General features: G+C 47.5%; 1 protein-coding gene across 1 annotated transcript in view; it reads left to right on the forward strand.

The window, feature by feature from the left end:
- LYRM4 (LYR motif containing 4) overlaps window positions 1–18,836 on the forward strand; it is a 115,174-nt gene that overhangs the window by 21,852 nt on the left and 74,486 nt on the right. The window contains exon 2 of the mRNA XM_038770345.1: window positions 11,988–12,108. Within this exon, the coding sequence (XP_038626273.1) occupies window positions 11,988–12,108 (121 nt within the window). The remainder of the gene's footprint in view (window positions 1–11,987; window positions 12,109–18,836) is intronic.

The following is an 18,836-nucleotide window of genomic DNA, read 5'->3' on the forward strand; positions in this document are numbered from 1 at the left end:
GCAACCCACTCTTTCAGGTGGAGGTGCCAACTGTTCATCGTAAGCAGTGGGGAGGGATCGTGGGTGGTGTGGAAAAGGGGACAGGTGCGAATAGAATTGCTGCTTGGTTTATATATATATATATATATATATATATATATATATATATATATATGTATATATATATAAAAGCCATTATCAAAGTTGTCTGCGCCCAAGACTAGTTTATTTTTACCTTGCTTCTGGTCCCTTTCACAGTATTGGACTCACCGTACTCGTGACAGTGAGAAATGAAAGAAGCCAAGCCGATCCGGTGAATCATCATCCCAAGCAGTTATTTATAGAGTATCCAGGAGCTTAGCCGTGGAGTAGGATTGAAAGTACAGGCAAGGCATAATCTGAAACACGAGGGTAGGGAAAGTCAAGATGGAGAGGCAGACAGACGTATATATGCGTGTATACGCACACACAAGCGTAGAGGTACAGAGTTTGGCCATTAAAATGTTCTCACTATAGGCATAATTGAGGTTGATTTTTACCCTTAATTGCAAGTGGCATAGCAACGTCTCAGCTCTCGCCTGATCTGTAGCTTAACCGAAGAAGAATAATGGTATTTGTTAAGTGCTTACTATGTGCTTGGCACTGTACCATGCGCTGGGGTGGATACTAGCAGATCGGATTGAACACAGTCCCTGCCCCGCATAGGGCTCGCTCTTATTCCCCCATTTTACAGGTGAGGTAACCGAGGCCCAGAGAAGTGCCGTGACTTGCCCGAGGTCACACGGCAGACGGGTGGCGGAGCCAGAATGAGAACCCATGACCTTCCGACTCTATCCACTGCACCACGCTGCTTCCCCTTAATCGAATGCCCGTTGGTCTTCAAGTGATTCTCTCACCCCAAAAATCATCAAGCGGAGTCCCGTCTGGTGGCCGAGGGACTCCTCCTTGTGCTGAATGGCCGCGTGGCCCCGTGATATTTTCATCTGTGAGTCACCAAGGGTGGCAAGCGAGCTTGGCAGTGGAGCTCGTGGGCGGTGTTCATTCAGGAAGGCCCTCCGGAGAGTTGGGAGAAGGGAAGATTACCCGAGGCACAGGAATCGGCCCGTTGGCTAAAGTTGGGGCGGAGGTGGGAGAGTGGGGCATCGGAGGTCGAGGGCTTGCTTATCTGAAATGACGGTCCCGCCGGAACGCTATTTATCTGAACGTCTGCCATTCTGAGTGACTGGTTCGGTCAGAGGCCAGTTTGGATGATGATGATGATGATGAATCGGGAAATTCAACGCAGCTGGGCCGGTGGTATTTTGTCGAGGGTTACGAGCTCCTGGTTGAGGCAGGACCAGCAGGTGAAGGTACTTGATATTTCCAAGTTGGCACTAGATGTTGATCCAGAGATTGATGGGGAGCAATTTTAGGGCTTTGAATAAGGCGGGGAGCAAACCCTGCCAGTTTTTCCTCCCCAGTATTCACTAGGTCTACCCCTCGATCCCCGCTCCTGAGTCCACACCCTGGTTCAAGGCCTCATCACCTGTTGCCTTAGCTACTGTGTCGGCCTTTCTTTCATGCATTCATTCAGTCGTATTTATTGAGCGCTTACTGTGTGCTGATCACTGCGCTAAGCGCTTGGAAAGTACAGTTTGGCAACAGATACAGTCCCTACCCAACGACGGGCTCACAGTCTGGAAGGGAGAGGCAGACAACAAAACAAATAGACAGGTGTCAATACCATCAAAATGGATAAGTAGAATTATAGATCTAGGCACATCATTAATAAAATAGAGTAATAAATATGCACAAGTGCTGTGGGGAGGGGAAGGGGGAAGGGGGGAGGGAGGGGAGGAGGAAGAAGGGGGGGTTCAGTGTGGGAAGGCCTCCTGGAGGAGGTGAGCTCTCAGTAGGGCTTTGAAGGGAGGAAGAAAGCTAGCTTGGCAGATGTGCGGAGGGACGGCATTCCAGGCCAGGGGGAGGACGTGGGCCGGGGGTCGATGGCGGGACAGGTGAGAACAAGGCCCGGTGAGGAGGTTAGCGGTGGCCGAGGAGCAGAGGGTGCGGACTGGGCTGGAGAAGGAGAGAAGGGAGGTGGGGTGAGAAGAGGCGAGGTGATGGGGAGCTTTGAAGCCAATAATAATGGCATTTATTAAGTACTTACTATGTGCAAAGCACTGTTCTAAGCGCTGGGGTAGATACAAGGTAATCAAGTTGTCCCATGTGGGGCTCACAGGCTTAATCCCCATTTTCCAGATGAGGGAACTGAGGCCCAGGGAAGGGAAGCGACTTGCCCAAAGTCACACAGCTGACAAGTGGCGGAGCCGGGATTCAAACCCATGACCTCCGACTCCAAAGCCCGGGCTCTTTCCACTGAGCCCCGCTGCTTCTCTGAGAGGAGTTCTCCCTAGTGTCCTTCCCTCCAGCCTCTCCCCTTTGCAGCCTATCCTACACTCTGCTGCCCGAAAAAGGCTTTCACTCTGCATTTCAAAGCCTCTAAGGGATGCACAATTCTCTCCGCATCAAGCAGAAGCCCCTGACCTTGGATTCAAGCTGTCCACCAGCTGTTCCCTTCTTACCTTTCCACTCTCTTTGCCCACTGTACCCCAGCTCACACTCTTCGCGCTTTCCAAGCTAATGTGTTAGCTGTACCTCATGTTTGCGCTTTCCAAGCTAATGTCTTAGCTGTACCTCATTCTGTCTTCTTCTGTCTCCCACCCACTGAGTATGCCCTTTCCCCTGCATGAAAATCCACCCCTATATATATATATATATATATATATGTGTGTTTGTGTGTGTGTGTATATATATATATATATAATACACACACACACTAAACTCTTCCCTCCCCCCACTTTTAAAGCCCTCCTACAGACCAAAAAAAAAAAAAAAATCCTTTCCCAGGAAGCGTTCCCTGACTCCTCCTACCTCCCTCTCCCGATCATCTGATCGGTCCATACTGTCAGTCACTTCGGCACCGACAATTATACCAGTTTAGTAATAATATTGATAATGGTGGTATTTGTCAAGTGCTTACCATGTGCCGAGCACTGTTCTAAGCACTGGGGTAGATGCAGGGTAATCGGGTTGTCCCATGTGGGGCTCCCAGTCTTAATCCCCATTTAACAGACGAGGCAACTGAGGCACAAAGAAGTTAAGTGACTTGTCCAGAGTCACACAGCCGACAAATGCCAGAACGGGGATTAAAACCCACAGCCTTTGGCTCCCAAGTCCGGGCTCTTTCCACTAAGCCACACTGCATTTGTGTCTTAATGTTGCTGCTGAGTGTGTTTTCCCTTTTGTGCCCATTTCCCCTATTGCGCCCATTGCCTTTCCCATTGAAAACAATAAACTCCTTGAGGAACAGGGAATGCACCTTCTATTTTTATTCCATACTCCCAAGTATCTAGCATAGTGTTCTGTCTGTGTTGTGCACTTAAAAATGCTATTCTATTTATTTTGTTAATGATGTGCATCTAGCTTTACTTCTATTTATTCTGATGACTTGACACCTGTCCACATGTCTTGTTTTGTTGTCTGTCTCCCTCTTCTAGACTGTGAGCCCGTTGTTGGGTAGGGACCATCACTTTATGTTGCCAACTTGTACTTCCCAAGTGCTCTGCACACAGTAAGCGCTCCATAAATACGGTTGAATGAATGAATGATGATGGGTTAGAGTGGCCTTCACGGAAGATGATTTTAGAAGCCAACTGCAATATAAATTAAAAATGAGAAAAAACTTGGGAATTGAGGGCGGCCAGTTACCCAGTTCTTCCATATTGCATGGTTTAACTGTGTATTTTGGATAAAAACCCGTAACCCAGCAGGGACAGTTCTTCCAACACCACCAGGCCTGTCTGGCAAGAAAGCAATTGTGATATTGGAAGAAACAACCGGGGGCGGACGCTAAGCATGAGTCAAAGTACGCATAATATAATGCATATTTGAGGTTCATCGGGAACACAACCCGCACATTATAGGAGAACTGAGTGTATTCGGAGTGCCAGATGGCCAGCGACAAGCTAAGGTGGTGGAGAAGAAGAAAGGCATGGCGAGGCTTACAGCTGGAAGGGTATGTAGGAGTGAAAGAGATTGAGTCACTGAAGATAATCCCAAACTTTCAGTGGAGGGGAATATGTACACAATGATCTGTTCCACTAGGCCACGGGAAGCAGCGGGATCTAGCGGAAGGAGTCCGAGGACCTGGAGTCTAATCCCAACTCCACTCTGTGACCTTGGGCAATCACGTAGCTTCTCGGGGCCTCAGTTACCTCACCCATAAAATGGGGATTCAGCACCTGTTCGTCCGCCTACTTAGATTGCGAGCCCCGTGTGGGACTCGGACTGTGTCTGACCTGATTATCTTGTACCTTCCCCGGCGCTTAGAACGGTGTTTGACACGTAGTAAGCACTTAAATACCACAGTTATTATCATGATGATAATACGGTATTTGTTAAGCGCTTGCTAGGTGCCAGGCACCGTATCATTCGTTCTCAGTGGTGGGGAATTTGGGTAGGAGAAAACCTAGAGAAGGAGAGAGATTGGGCCCTCATCATTTGAGTTTGAGGTAATGGCAGAACAACTTGGTGAGAGATGCAGGATTGGATGGATGGAAAAGGGTTCGTGGGTCGGAAGGAGAGTTAGAATAATCAACAGAGTAGAGAGTTTGGAAGGAACAGAAGTCATTTAGTCTGGGACAGATGTTTAGCCGTTTCTCTGGGCGATTCTGCTTTTGCACAGTTGATGATCGTCGTTATGTTGCCCTTTATGTGTTCATTTTTCATGCCTTATTTCAAGCATCATATGACTCGCATTCCAGTCACCGTAATGCAAAGCGTTGCGCAGCATCTGGCTGTTGTTTTCCTTGCAGCATCTGTACAGTTTTCTTGGAAATGCTCTCGTTCAGTGATACAGTCAGAGCGACGAGATGCGTCGCGTGCTGAAAAATCAATGTTTTACCTTGACTTGCCAGGGGGAAAAATGGCAACTACGAAACGGAAGGCAAAAGACAGCATTGGGCTAATCGGAGACTGTTTCTTTTCTGCGGTGCTTGAGAATTCCAGTGAATGCGTGGTAGCGGTCGCATTTTTGGAAAAGACGCCAGAGAAATCAGCCCCTTAGGTATTAGCTGTCTGCCTTACAGTCTCCGTTTCCCTCGAGGCAAGTCTAGCCGAAAGGGCCTTCCAGCCGTTTCCGATGGACCAGGCGTTAAGGAGGCCGTTCAGATTGGGTCTTCTGGGCCATCCTGCAGGCTGGGACCTGCGGTCAGCAGATTAATAATAATAGCAACGGTTGTCGTACTCGTTAAGCATTTATATGTGCCGAGCACTGGGGTGGATCCAAGGTAATCAGGTTGGACGCAGTCCCTCCCACTCGTTTATTCAGTCGTATTTATTGAGCGCTTACTGTGTGCAAAGCACTTGGGAGAGAACAATATAACAGACACATTCCTGCCCACAGCGAGCTCCCAGTCTAGACGGGGGTGGGGCTCACAGTCTTGATCCCCATTTTACAGACGAGATAAGCGAGGCACGGAGATGTTAAGTGACTGGCCCGAGGTTACGCAGTAGATGCGCGGGATTAGACCCCGCGTCTTCTGGCTCCCAAGCCTGTGCTCTCTCCACTAGGCCACACTGCTTCTTTGTCTCAGCAGATCAGTCTGGGCTGACCCGTACCATTTCCGAGTTTTCACCCCCTGCCAAGGTTGTCCCAACGGGTTAAGGCTGAACAAGAACCCTCACCCCATTTTCTAGAGTCCCCAACCGTCTGATTATGGCGTGTCAACCTCAGCGCTTAGCATACTGCGTTGGCCTCTAGAAAGTGATTAGTAGACCCCCTTATCATCATGATAATCGTCATTGTTGTTATTAATAACCAGCACCTATAGGTAAGGAGCTTGAAACCAGGCAAGCCGATGGCCGGTTTTTTTGGTGGCTAGCTCTGAGGCAGCGGCAGCGACCAGTTCTTCTGGGTTGATCGGGAAGCCCAGGGCTCCTTTGGCAACCGAGTCCGTCCGGATTGGGTCAAAAAGTGCTTAGCTGCAGGTTTCCTCGCGTTAGATTAAAAGCAAAGCGGATAAAGCTTGCGGAGTTTGGAAACGTGAGGTCCGTGAAATTTCGTTTTCCTTTCCAGCCACCATGCGGTCTACCTCACGGAGACAGGTTGGGGGTCATTTCCAAGTTCAAGAGAGACATAAAAAGGAAGGGAAGACTGCATGCCGGCTTCGTCCGTCAGTCCGGTTGGGGCTGCCCTTAGGAAATGGCCAGTAGCTTTAGGGCAAGGATTGGCCAAACCCAATATGCAAGTCAGAGGGTTTCCTGTTTGATGCCCCAACCCTCGTTTGGTATTGACAGCAACGTGGTTAACTTGCATGCCTACCATCAGGGCCAGAGTAACCCAAGGGCTCACAGGGCCAAAATCCCAGGCTTTGGGCTCGAGGCCCATTGGGATTCAGAAGCCGCATCCCCCCCAGCATTCCAATAATGCCGTAAGGAAGTCATGCTCCGCCACACGTGCTTCTTCTATCACCTGCACGGTGAGTCACATGGGGGCCCCCGAAAGCCCGGTAAGGCCTGGGCTTCCAGAAGTCCATCCCTGCTTAACACGTGCCAGATACCTATCCAGGAACTTGGGGAACAGGCAGAAATAGTAAGATGCGACCCCTTCCCACCAGGAGTGTGATGGGGGAGAGAGTGGAGAAACAGCTTGGCGTAGTGGATAGACCACGGGCCTGGGAATCAGAAAGTCATGAGTCCTAATCCCGGCTCCGCCACTTGCCTGCTCCGTGACCTTGGACAAATCACTTCGCTTCTCCGGACCTCAGTTCCCTCATCTGTAAAATGGGGATTGAGACCGTGAGCCCCACATGGACAGGGACTGTGTCCAACCCGATTTGCTTGTGTCCACCCCAGCGCTTAGTACAGTCCTTGGCACATAGTAAGCACTTAACAAGTGCCATGATTATTATTAAACTGTAAGACCCATGAGGGCAGAGATTTTGTCTTTTTATCTCTCTTCTACTCTCTCAAGTACTTAGTACAGTGCTCTCAGTAAATGCCCTTGTTTTCTTGGCTCTTAATAGAATGGTCTGGCATGATGAGACAGTGGGGTGACTGACTAAGATGAGCTTCTTGAGAGAGGTGACAGTTCTTCCTTTGAAAGAGGGAAGCCATGAGGCTGGCTCTCAGTTGCTGCTATCCATGCACTATTCCAAAGTAGTGAGTTGCTCTCCCCTACCCTCAGTTTACCTCCTGTGTCCCGAGCTCATCTCTCTCCCCGCCGACTCCTCCTTTCCCACATCCTCCCCCTAGCCTGGAACTCCCTCCACCCCCTTTATACTCCAGATCACTAGTCTCCCCACCTTCAAAGCGTTATTAAAGTCACATCTCTTCCAAGGGGCCTTCCCCAATTAAGCCCTCTTTTCCCCGGCTCCCTCACCCTTCTGTGTTGTCTGGGCGCTTGGATCTGTGACCTTTTGGCATTTGTTATTCATCCCACCCCCATCAGACTGGCACAGCAGTTGCCAAAATCGCAGGTACGTCCTGGACCTTAACTAAGGCCTGCGTATGTATCCGCAGAACGGGACAAGGGAAGCCCAATATTCAGGACCCTAAGATAGCACTAAACCCGCTCGTCCTAAATTGTTCAGAAGACTTAGAAGTGCTGGGTAGTTCCTCTTCTACTTAAAGCTTAGGAGAAATGCTATTTTTGTTGGCAGAGATTATCTGTGTCAGCCGCTAGCACTAAGACTAGCAGGTCTGGAAATGTGGATATTGGTTGGTGCTGGTTTTCCTTTTCTTTCTCGAAGGCTTATACAGTCTGTGAGTAAAGAATTTCAGTGATAGAAATGGAATTGGCAGGTAGGTTCCCCAAGGAAATTTCTGTCAGGTGATCCGATTCACAGATGTTGGAAAATAGCAACCAAATGAAACCCCCCTTCTTCCCTCCTTCCTTGCTTTTCTCATTCCCTCTTTCCTCCCCTCCCTTCCTCCCTTCTGAAAAAGAAGATACAGTTGGGTGGAGTTGAAAGAGGAAGGTGTCATACCAATCTCCATTCTGTATTTAGACAGACCTACCAAATGAACGAAAAAAACCCTACCATTTTTTGTTGTTTCTGTCCCAAAACCGTTGAGCGATTTTCCTTACAATCTTGTCTGTTACCAGAGGCAGATGAGAGAGTCCATTTTTATAAATGTCATTGACAAGACTCCTCCACAGGACAGTCTAGGTGAACTGGCCCAATCCTAATTAAGAGTGTCCACCGTTTGCTGGTCCATGACAGCGGGGCAGCATTTATAGTCATAGCAGCCCTTGTGATGGGAATGTAAAATTTATGAGCTCCTGTGGTAATATGTCATTAGGCTCATACACAGTTGAAAGCTTCTCTTTACCTTCTCATGGGGCAACAGGGGAGAGCCGCTTGTTAAGCTGCCTTTTTTTCTTCATCTAGGTATTTGGTGGCTTGCCTTTTTGCTGCTTTATATGTAAATACCACTTTTATGATTTTTCTTCCCTTGCACGCTGGCTGTTATTGTCCGAAATCAGATTGTGCCTTTTCTAAAGTAAGGTCTAAAGTAAAGTAAGTTTCACTGTCTTTTCTCCCTTCTCTTCCCCCTTCTCGAACCCTCCTTATTAAATTCAACAAAAGCAAGGGTGATTTGAAAGTTCTGAAGATGGAGTGAGACAGCCCAGACACCAAGGCGTTTTAACGGAATCCAACCAGAAGTCCTGGAATTAGAATATTTTAAATATAGCTAAGGGTGAAGCACCTTTTAGAAGAGTTGGGAAAGGAACAGAAAGGGGATAGACTTCTTCGATCGATAAATCGATCAGTTGTATTTGAGCGTTTTCTTTATGCAGAGCACTTGGGAGAATACGGTGCAACGGATTTAGTGCCCGCCCACAAGGAGCTTACAGTCGAGAGAAAGAGACACACATTAATGTAAATTACAGATGGGTGTGTAAGTGCTGTGAAGCTGAAGGATACAAATCCAAATGAAAGGGTAGTGAAGGGAGGAGAGGGAGGGAAAGTAGGGAAAGGCCTCTTGGAGGAGATGTGATTTTTAAAAGGAATTGAAGGTGATTGAATTGAATTGAATTGAAGAATTTAAAAGGAAATGATGGTCCGCCAGATCTGAAGTAAGCTCATCCCTCTAGACTGTAAGCCCGTTGTGCGCGGGAAATGCACTCTCCCAGGCGCTTAGAACGATGTTCTGCATACAGTAAGCACTCAATAAATATGATTAAATGAATGACTATGAAGGGGGATGCAGTCCCAGGCCAGAGGCAGGACTTGGGCGAGGGGTCAGTAACAAACTAGTTGAGATCAAGGTAGCGTGGCTCAGTGGAAAGAGCCCGGGCTTTGGAGTCAGAGGTTCAAACCCTGGCTCCGCCGATTGTCAGCCGTGTGACTTTGGGCAAGTTCACTTCACTTCTCTGGGCCTCAGTGACCTCATCTGTAAAATGGGGATTAAGACTGTGAGCCCCCCGTGGGACAACCTGATCACCTGGTAACCTCCCCGGCGCTTAGAACAGTGCTTTGCACATAGTGCTTAATAAATGCCATCATTATTATTATTATTATTATTCCAGTGAGTAGGTTAGTGTTAGAGGAGTGAAAAGAGCGTGCTGGGGTGTAGTAGAAAATAGGTAAGATAGGAAGGAGTGAGCTGATTTACTGCTTTAAAGCCAATGGTGAGGAATCTCTGATGAGGGAGTGGATGAGCAACGACTGGAGGCTGTTGAGGAGTCAATCAATCAATCGTATTTATTGAGCGCTTACTGTCTGTAGAGTGGGGAAACAGACTGAACGGTTTTATAGCAAAATGATCCAGACAGCCGAGTGAGGTGTGGACTGCAGAGTGGCAAGAGACGAAAGTCAGGGAGGTTAGAAAGTAATCAAGTCGGGATGGGATAAATGATCGGATTAGCACGGTAATAGTTTGGATGGAGAGAAAGGGGGAGATTGTAGCACTCTTGCAAAGGTAGAACCAACAGGGTTTGATATGGTGGAATATGCGGGTTGAGTGAGAGAGAAGAGTTGAGAAAATGCCATGCTTGTGAGGCGGGGAGGATGGTGGTGCTGTCTACGGTGATGGGGGTTTGGGTGGGAAGATGAGGAGTTCCGCTTCGGACATGTTAAGTTTAAGGTGTCAGTGGGACATCAAGTAAAAATGACCTGAAGGCAGAGGAAATGCTAGACTGCAGAGAAAGAGAGAGATCTGCGCTGGAGATGTCGATTTGGAAATCGTCCACACACAGATAGTAGTTGACACCATGGGAGTAATTGAGTTCTCCAAAGGAGTGGGTGTAGATGGAGAATAGAAGGGGATCCAGAATTGAGCCCTGAGGGTCTCCCACAGGTAGGGGATGGCGAGGAAAGAGGAGGAGCTCGCTAAGGAGGCTGAGAATTAGCTTCCAGAGAGATAGGAGGAGAACCAGGAGAGGCCGGTGTCAGTGAAGTCAAGGTTGGATAACGTTTCCAGGAGAAAGGGGTGGTCAGCCGAGGGGGTCTAAGAGGATTAGGATAGAGTGGAGGCCATTGGATGTAGCAAGAAGATCATTGATGACCTTGGAGAGGGCAGTTTCTGTGGCGCGAAGTGGGCAGAAGGCAGATCGGAGGGGGGTGAAGGAGAAAATTGGAGGAGAGGAAGTGGAGGTGGTGCATATAGGCAACTTGTTCTAAGAGTTTGTAGAGGAGTGGTAAGAAGGAGACGCAGTGATGAGCGGGAGGGTAACCTGAAGGAGCCATGGAGTCAAGGGACGGGTGTATTTTTTAGGATGAGAATACTTCTTGCACCGAAAAATCTAATTTTGGCAGTCGGATTGCTGAACTCCGGCAGTCGACTCCTCTATCGGTGGTGTTCTTCCCGATGGGTTGTGTGGTCAGCCTTCACCACGGTCCCACGCGATTCCAGGTGTGGCTTCTGGATGGATCCTGCATTAGACCCGACCCAAAGGCTTGGTGGAGCCAGAAGCTCACTCGGGCCCTGGTCCAGACTGTGCCGTTATCTCACTGTCTCTTTACCTTGCCTGTTCTCCAGCTTCTTCGTCTATGGTAAATAAAATAGAGCCGGCCCAGGTCACCTATGTTGCAGGGATACTGAGGTCAAAAGTTAGTTAGCCTCTGCTAAGCTTTTGGTGGAAATTGCTCTGCAAATCCAAAATTGTTAGTGTGGTTATGAGGGGGGACGCATTCTGCTATGAAAAATTAGCTGTGTAACTGGGAATATAGCCTTACGTGAATTTTATAGAGCAGTAGCGGTGCTTTATTTCACGACAGCAATAACAAACAAAGCAATAAGGATACGATTTCTCTTGAGGTCCCTCATGGAGGTGAAAAAACGTGCTGTTGCTCATCAGACATATATGTAGTCGGTTGAGTAACTTTAATGAAAATGTGCCCTACCTGATGCAACCTACTTTGGCTTTTTTTCTCTTTTTCTCACCCAATACACGTTCATACCCACTCTTTGAGGGAAAAGGAAAGAGGAGTAGAGGGCTGGGAAAGGAAAGTGGGGTAAAGAGGAGGGAAGTGGCCGTCAGAGTGGCATCGGACATCCGTCTGTTGTTTCTCTTGAGAGACGATCACGTTCCTAAGAGACAGTAACGGAAAGAATATTCCTTCCACATATCAGTGGTCGGCACATAGTAAGCGTTTACGAAGCACCGTAACCACCATTTAAATGAATTAAAGTGTCCACCCTCTAAATTGCGTCACGGTGGTTTACGGCAATCACGTCTGTTAATGGCCGTTACAATTTAGGAGCTTTTGATATATTTCTGAAAGCCAGAAGGCAAGTAAAATAAAGTACTGTTGTGGTTTCCATAGATTTTGTGGTGGGATAGAGAACAGCAGAGGGGAGTGAGGAAGGATGAGGCCACGTATTTGGGACCAGATAAACGGTAGATGGGTGTATAAGAATTATGTTTAAAGACTCTGTGGTCGCACTTAGCGGGAAAATTATTTCAAAGCCTGAATTGCGACATATTGACCTTCATTTTTTCTTTTTCTACATATGCGCAGAATGTATGCCATCAGAAGGATAAGAGATGCCTTCAGAGAAAACAGACACGTAAAGGATCCTCCACAAATTCAGATTCTCCTGAATAAAGCCAGGAAAGACCTAGAAATAATTCAGCGACAGGTAAGTTCTCGACTTTGTACGTTCCCTCCTGGCTGCTTCTGCGTAGGCCGTAATCCGTTGCTTGCTCCCCTCTTGGCCCTATCGGCCGTGGTTGATCTGCTTTTAGCTTCCAGCTATGGTCCCCCTACTTGCCAAAGCCCAGCAGGAGGACAGTAGAATGGCCCCAGCCCAGAGCCATTTGGAATAGGCCCTAAACACCCTTAGACTGGTCTGGATTTACAGCAGATTGCTCTAATTGCCTGGGACTCTCAGCCCCAAGCCCCCGAGGTAGCGGGGCTTCATCCAAGACCATTAGCAGAGTCTCCGAAAGACGGGGAGGGGTGACACCTCATCATTCTGTGGAAACGACATGCATCCCTTTCCACACTTGTGAGTTAGCACCAGGAAACTCCAACAACCCATTCCAGGGACCCAGGCGGATTTGATTTGGAGATTTAGGAGACTGTACCCTTATCGGCAAAGAGGGCACGCGTTCCCCTAAATCCTACTAACGAAGGGAGTTTACTTTCGGAGGCCTTCTGTCTACTCTTCTCCCCTCCTCATTTCAGACTCTTAATAATAAAAAAAAGCTCTAATAGGGTCACATTCCAATCATCCTCTTTTTCTTCGGCCAGGTTGTTTTGTAAAAGCTGTAAGGACCAAAGCCAACATGTCCAGACAGACTACCCCCCACTTCCCTCCATCTTCATCATGCATCCCTACACTGCCCTTCTTTCGAAAGTAGTTTTTTTCCTCCAGGAACAATAAATGCCTTGAAACTCAAGAGCGGCAAGCACAAAAATGCTGACCCTCAGCAACTTGCCATCAGTTTAACCGGTGTGAGCTGAAACTTCCAGACCAATCTGTCAGTCGGGAAGGAATTTGCCAGTTGAATAACTTTGTTTCTTCTTGGGCAAAATATCTATTACTGATTTACTGCAGCTTGGGTGGTTAATTCCCATCACACGGTGGTCAGAAACCACTATCCACCTGAACCATTGTGGATGGAGCACCTTGTGAGTTTCCCAAGGAAGTGATTGTCTGGGAGAGCACATATGTGGCCTAGTGAGAGCATCTTTCCTATTTCATTTCCTCAAAGCTGTATTAGAATCACATCTCCTCCAAGAAGCCGTCCCTGACTAAACCCTCAGTTCCCCTCCCTCCCTTCTGTGTCACCTGAGCACTTGGATCTGTACCTTTTCAGTCCCCGTTGCTCACCCCACAATGCTATATAGTATATTTATTTAAATTAATATCTGCCTCCCCCTCTAGACTGTAAGCTCCTTGTGAGCAGGGAATGTGACTACCAACACTTTTGTATAGTACTCTCGCCAGGTGCTTAGTACAGTGCTCCGTGCACCATAAGTGCTCAGTAAGTATCATTGATTGATTTCCTTTCACAACCGTCTGTATTTGGCAGTAACTGAAGTTTACGGGCGACTCGTCCTCTCAGGGTCTCCCTCAGTGTGGAGTGCAGTGGAGGAGTCGGCCTCAGAAACCCGTTTTTAACTTGCATGCCAAATACAGATGGAAGGAAACATGTTCGGCCTCATCTGGTGACCAGGGAATGTAAATGTAGAGAGAGGTGAGGGGATCTTTTTTCTGCTTCGTCAACGGGCGCCCACCAAAATAATTGGGGTATTTGTTAGGCACTTACTGCGTACCAAGCACTGTACTAAGCACCAGGGTAGATACAAGATAATCAGGTCCCAGATGGGGCTCACATTTTAAATAGGAGGAAGAACAGGTATTGAATCCTTTCTGCAGATGAAGGAGCTGAGGAGAAGTTAAGTGACTTGCCCGAGGTCACATGGCAGGTAAGTGGCCGATCCATCCGGCGTTAGAACCCAAGTCCTCAGTCTCCCGGGCCCCTGCCCTTTCCGTTAGACCGTGCTGCTTCACGTGAACCAAAGAAAATACTATTGTTTGTACTTAACCACCTGTTTTTCTCACCCTGGCTGGTTTTTGGCCTGGTAACATTTTAATTGATTAATTCAAATAGGGAATGCTTCGGACATAATATCATGAACCTGCCTTGGCAGACATTACGTAAAGCCTTTAAGCATGCAAGCACTGAAGCACGTGTTATATGGAGTCTGCATTTGGCTTTTATTAAGACGTAGCACATCCTTTGTTTTGTGGCTTTTTTATTTTGCTTTTTTGGCTCGCTTATAAAAATGAGTAAGAAAAATGCCTTTTCAGAATGTTTTGAAGCTTTAAAATGAAATGTATTTCTGTTCTAGAATGCTAATTTATGGTTTTAAAATTGACCACTGAAGAGTAATGTTCATAAATAACAATTTGAATGTGCCTGGTAAGAAAATAGGGGGATTGATGACTATCATCACTTGGTATCAGTCATAGCAAAATCTGCCTGAATGTTCTGGCAGTTTCTGTGTAGCAGAGGAACACAAATACCCATCTCTGCCTTCCTCAGCAAGCCTAGCACTTCCTATTTTGGATTTGGGAGGGGGTAATTGCAATGTGGGATTGGACCGTGTCCAACCTGATTAGCTCATATCTGCTCCGACACATAGTAAGGGCTTAACAGATATCGTTAAAAATAAGTTTCTAATAGAGAGAGTCAATGGGGAGGGAAAATTTAAATGCAACTCTCTAATCTGTCTGTCAGTATAAATCCATCTTTCTGTCCTGATTGTCCTTTTCCCTCTGTATTGTGCCTTCTAGCCAGCGTCTTTGGGTTTTTCCCATCCTTCCTTTGCTTTCCAAAAGGATGGTGGGAATTGTAGCCTTTCCCAAAAGTCTCCTTCCTGAGTTTGGCCCAGACCCCGCCCCTTCTTCTCTTCTCTCCCCACTCCCCAGTCAAATCTCCCTGAGAAATACATTTATGATGAACCCTCTTGAGACATTAGAGAAGCAGTGTGGCCTAGTGGAAAGAGCCCGGGCTTGGGAGTCAGAGGTTGTGGGTTCTAATCCCGACTCTGCCTCTTGTCAACTGTGTGGGAGCAATTGGAAGGACAAGGCAAAAACATAGTAACAAGAGTTTGGATGGATGAGATAGATGACTAAATAAGGGATTTAGTGGGAGACGTGCTAAGGGGAGGGAATACTTAGAGGAATAAAATAGAACTCTCTGCGTAACCCTCTTGAAATGTTCTCACACTCCCCACCTTCAGTTCACAGGTCCCCAGCTCCCAAACTTAAAAATAGCAGGCGCTCAATAAATAGTTCTGAATGAACGGTTTCCACGGGCCACTCAAAATGCCACAAGCAGTCTGTGCTTGTTTGGAGCAATAGGGACAGTGCGAGCGAAAACCCCATTTTGACTGTGATGCAGATAAAGGGTGACTACAAATAGCAGTGTGTCATTTAGGCCGCATTTTGGTAGGCAGTTCCCGCGGGAGAGCCTAAACCACGGACCTCTCCTTCCAACTGAAAATATGAAGAAGAATGAGGAGTACGGGATCTTGTTCATCCTTTCATTAAATGCATATTCGATGGGCGTGGATTGTTGTCATTTTTCATAATGAAACTCCTCCTTTAACAACACCTAAATCTCAAGAAAATGGAAGTGACGTGTCCGCCAGCATCAGGGAAGTCATAGATACAACCAAAAGTATACATTGGCGATGCAGGGCTTAAATCTGTGGAAGGATTCAGGCTCCTAGGCAGCACACTGACCAACGATTCAGTGATAGGTGAGGAAATGGAAAACAGAATTTAAAAGGCCGGCAAATCCTTCGGGAGACTGTCAGAATGTGGCAGTAGCGTCATGGAGTCCAACCTTCCCTACGGCCGGGAGACCCGGATCCTTCACCAGTTCCACCGACAAGCTGCTCCTTTGATAGTAAATGTTGCAGCTTAAGGACAGGATTCTGAAACAGTCGTGTCCACCCTAGAGAACAGTCAGCATTCCGATTTGTTGTTCCTTTTCCCTATCCTTCCTCCCTGAAGCAGGTTTCTTCACTGAGTGCTCCTAGTATAAGGAGAGGTTGGAGGGTGGGGGAATTACTTGGTTTTATTTGCGTCGTCAAAATGCCCCATCATAAAAGTGATAATAGCAGCATTCTCTCAAGAAGCATCATCTATTTGCACTTCGGTGGATCAGGCTCTGTGTATTTTTTTTAGCAGCGGAGATCTCACCCCAAGCTCACGTTGTTAGGCATTAAAGCCGAGCAGACTTGAGCAGATCAGTATGACTTCAGGAGAATTAGTTTACGCTTTTATGTATCGGGCATACTAAATTGTCAGTTCAGGTCTGTCGGTATTGTGGCATTTGAGTTCTTGGGTATTGTGGAACTTGGGTGGAGTTGGGCAGGAGAGGTGGCCAGCCAGCCCCCACTCAGGGTGAGATGCCAGTGGACTGCTTTAGTCTGAAAGGAGGGAGGGGGAGAAGTGTATGTGTTTGTGTCTGTCTGAGGGAAACTAACTGCCTTCTATCTCAGAGAACTTCTATCTCTTCTATCTCTCTAGTTAAAGGCCCTGAAACTTCCCAGAGCCCACCCAATTCTGGCCTCGTTAATGTCTGGACTAACTGAGGCCGCCAGCCCCAAATCCCGGGAGACGAGCACCTGCAGCCTTGTGAAGCCGAAACCAATCAGATCTGGGGTCATCAAAAATTTAATAGCCCCCTTCATCCCCCATCCAGAGATGCTAAAAGGAGTCAGTCAGTCAGTCAGTCGTATTTACTGAGCACTCACAACGTGCGCTTAGGAGAATACAAATATCACAGACATTCTCCCTGTCCACAGCAAGCTTACAGTCTACACGGGGAGACGGACATTAATATAGATAAATTACAGATATGCACATCAGTACTGTGGGGCTGGGTGGGGGGATGAAATGAAGGGAGCAAGTCAGGGCGACGAGGAAAGGAGGGCTTAGGCGGGGAAGGCCTCTTGGAGGAGGTGGGCCTTCGATAAGGCTTTGAAGCGGGGGGCTTCATTGTCATTGTCGGATATGAAGAGGGAGGGCTTTCCAGGCCAGAGGCAGGATGTGGGTGAAAGGGTGGCATTAATAATAATGGTGGCATTTATTAAGCGCTTACTATGTGCAAAGCACTGTTCTAAGCGCAGAGGAGCAAATGGGGGGGCTGGGTTGTAGTAAGTGAGGCAGGAGGGGGATAAGGTGATTGGGTACTTTAAAGCCAACAGTGAGGAGTGGCACCATGGTTGAGAACCCAGCCCAAAGGAGAAAAAGGCTCAGGGTCGTCCCCTCTGAGGGGTGGGGGTGATAGGAGTTGAATGCCGGGGGGCTTTCGTGCTTCTCAGAGACTGTGCAGTCAACTGGGGTGCCCCCTCCCCGCTCAGGTCCCAGGGACCCTGGCTGTGGCGCTGAGTTGGGCATAGGGAAGATTGTACTCTCCCAAGTGCAAATTTAAGACCGGTGCATTGAAAAAATTAAGCGCTCAATAGATTAACGGGAGATAAAGTCCGGGGGGGGGTGGGGATGGGGTGTGGGGATGTGTGAGAGAGAGGGGGAGAGAAAGAAAGAAAGAGAAAGAGTTTGCGCGCATTTCCCTTTGGGGCTTCACTTCTTTGGCTACCTGAAATTCCAGGAAACAAGGGTCCTTATACATACAAAATAGCCTTAGTATGCCCCATCCCCATGCTGCATTTGAGTGTTGGAAGACAACGTACCCTCTAGACTGTAATAATAATAATAATAATGATAATGGCATTTGTTAAGCACTTACTATGTGCAAGGCACTGTTCTAAGCGCTGGGGAGGATACAAGGTGACCAGGTTGTCCCACGTGGGGCGCACAGTCTTAATCCCCATTTTACTGATGAGGTAACTGAGGCACAGAGAAGTTAAATGACTTGCCCAAAGTCACACAGCTGACATGCTGCGGAGCTGGGATGAGAACCCATGGCCTCTGACTCCCAACCCCATGCTCTTTCCACTGAGCCACGCTGCTTCCTTGTGGGCAGGGAATGTCTGTTTATTGTTAATATCGTATATCGTATTCTCAATTTCCTCATCTGCAAAATGGGGATAAGATCTCCGCCGTCCCTCTTTAGACAGTGAGTCCTTTACGGAACCAAGAACGGTGCCTAATGCGATTACTTTCTATCTACCCCAGTGCCTCGTATGGCGCTCGGCACATAGTGAGTACTTAATAAATGCCATCATTATTACTATTTATCATTATGACCACTAGTCAGAAAGTCTTCTAGTACCTTTTGACTTGCCTGGCCATCTAAAAAAAAAGCCACCCTTAAAATGACTGTTTAACATTCCAAAAATTGTAGTTCATCTTCTAGCCTTTTTACCCATTTCCACCCATTGCTTGTACTGTGTGTGTGTGTGTGTGTGTGTGTGTGTTGTAATGGCAATAATTTAAAGACCTTAATTTTGTCCCTTTTTTCTTGTCTTGCGTTTACTGTTCAGCTATCCTGCCACTGGCTACAGGTGCCCGAATAAAGGTGTCTGAAGAAGTTTCGGGGAAAATGGATGCTGACACTTCCAATTCCAGGGGAGAGTGAATTAATGTGACAATCTACAGATCCCTTCACTGGGGTGACTTAAAAAAGGGAACTTCATGCAACCAGTGTGTTTGTGAAAGTGTGGGAGTTGTTGAATTATGTAATACTTGAGTTATATAAAGGTAGTCAGTCTCAGCTAGCAACACACAGAACAATTGAGGAAGGCCTTCAGCTGAGGATTTCTAAAAGCTTTTCCCACCCTCAGTGGTGGGAAGACTGTTATCCTGATCACAGATGACTTCTGAGGTCTGTGAACTGATGTGCTGAACTGCCCTTTCCTGCTGGTAGAGAGAATGGATAC

The sequence above is a fragment of the Tachyglossus aculeatus genome, chromosome X3 (genome assembly GCF_015852505.1).
Source record: "Tachyglossus aculeatus isolate mTacAcu1 chromosome X3, mTacAcu1.pri, whole genome shotgun sequence".
Taxonomy (NCBI): domain Eukaryota; kingdom Metazoa; phylum Chordata; class Mammalia; order Monotremata; family Tachyglossidae; genus Tachyglossus; species Tachyglossus aculeatus.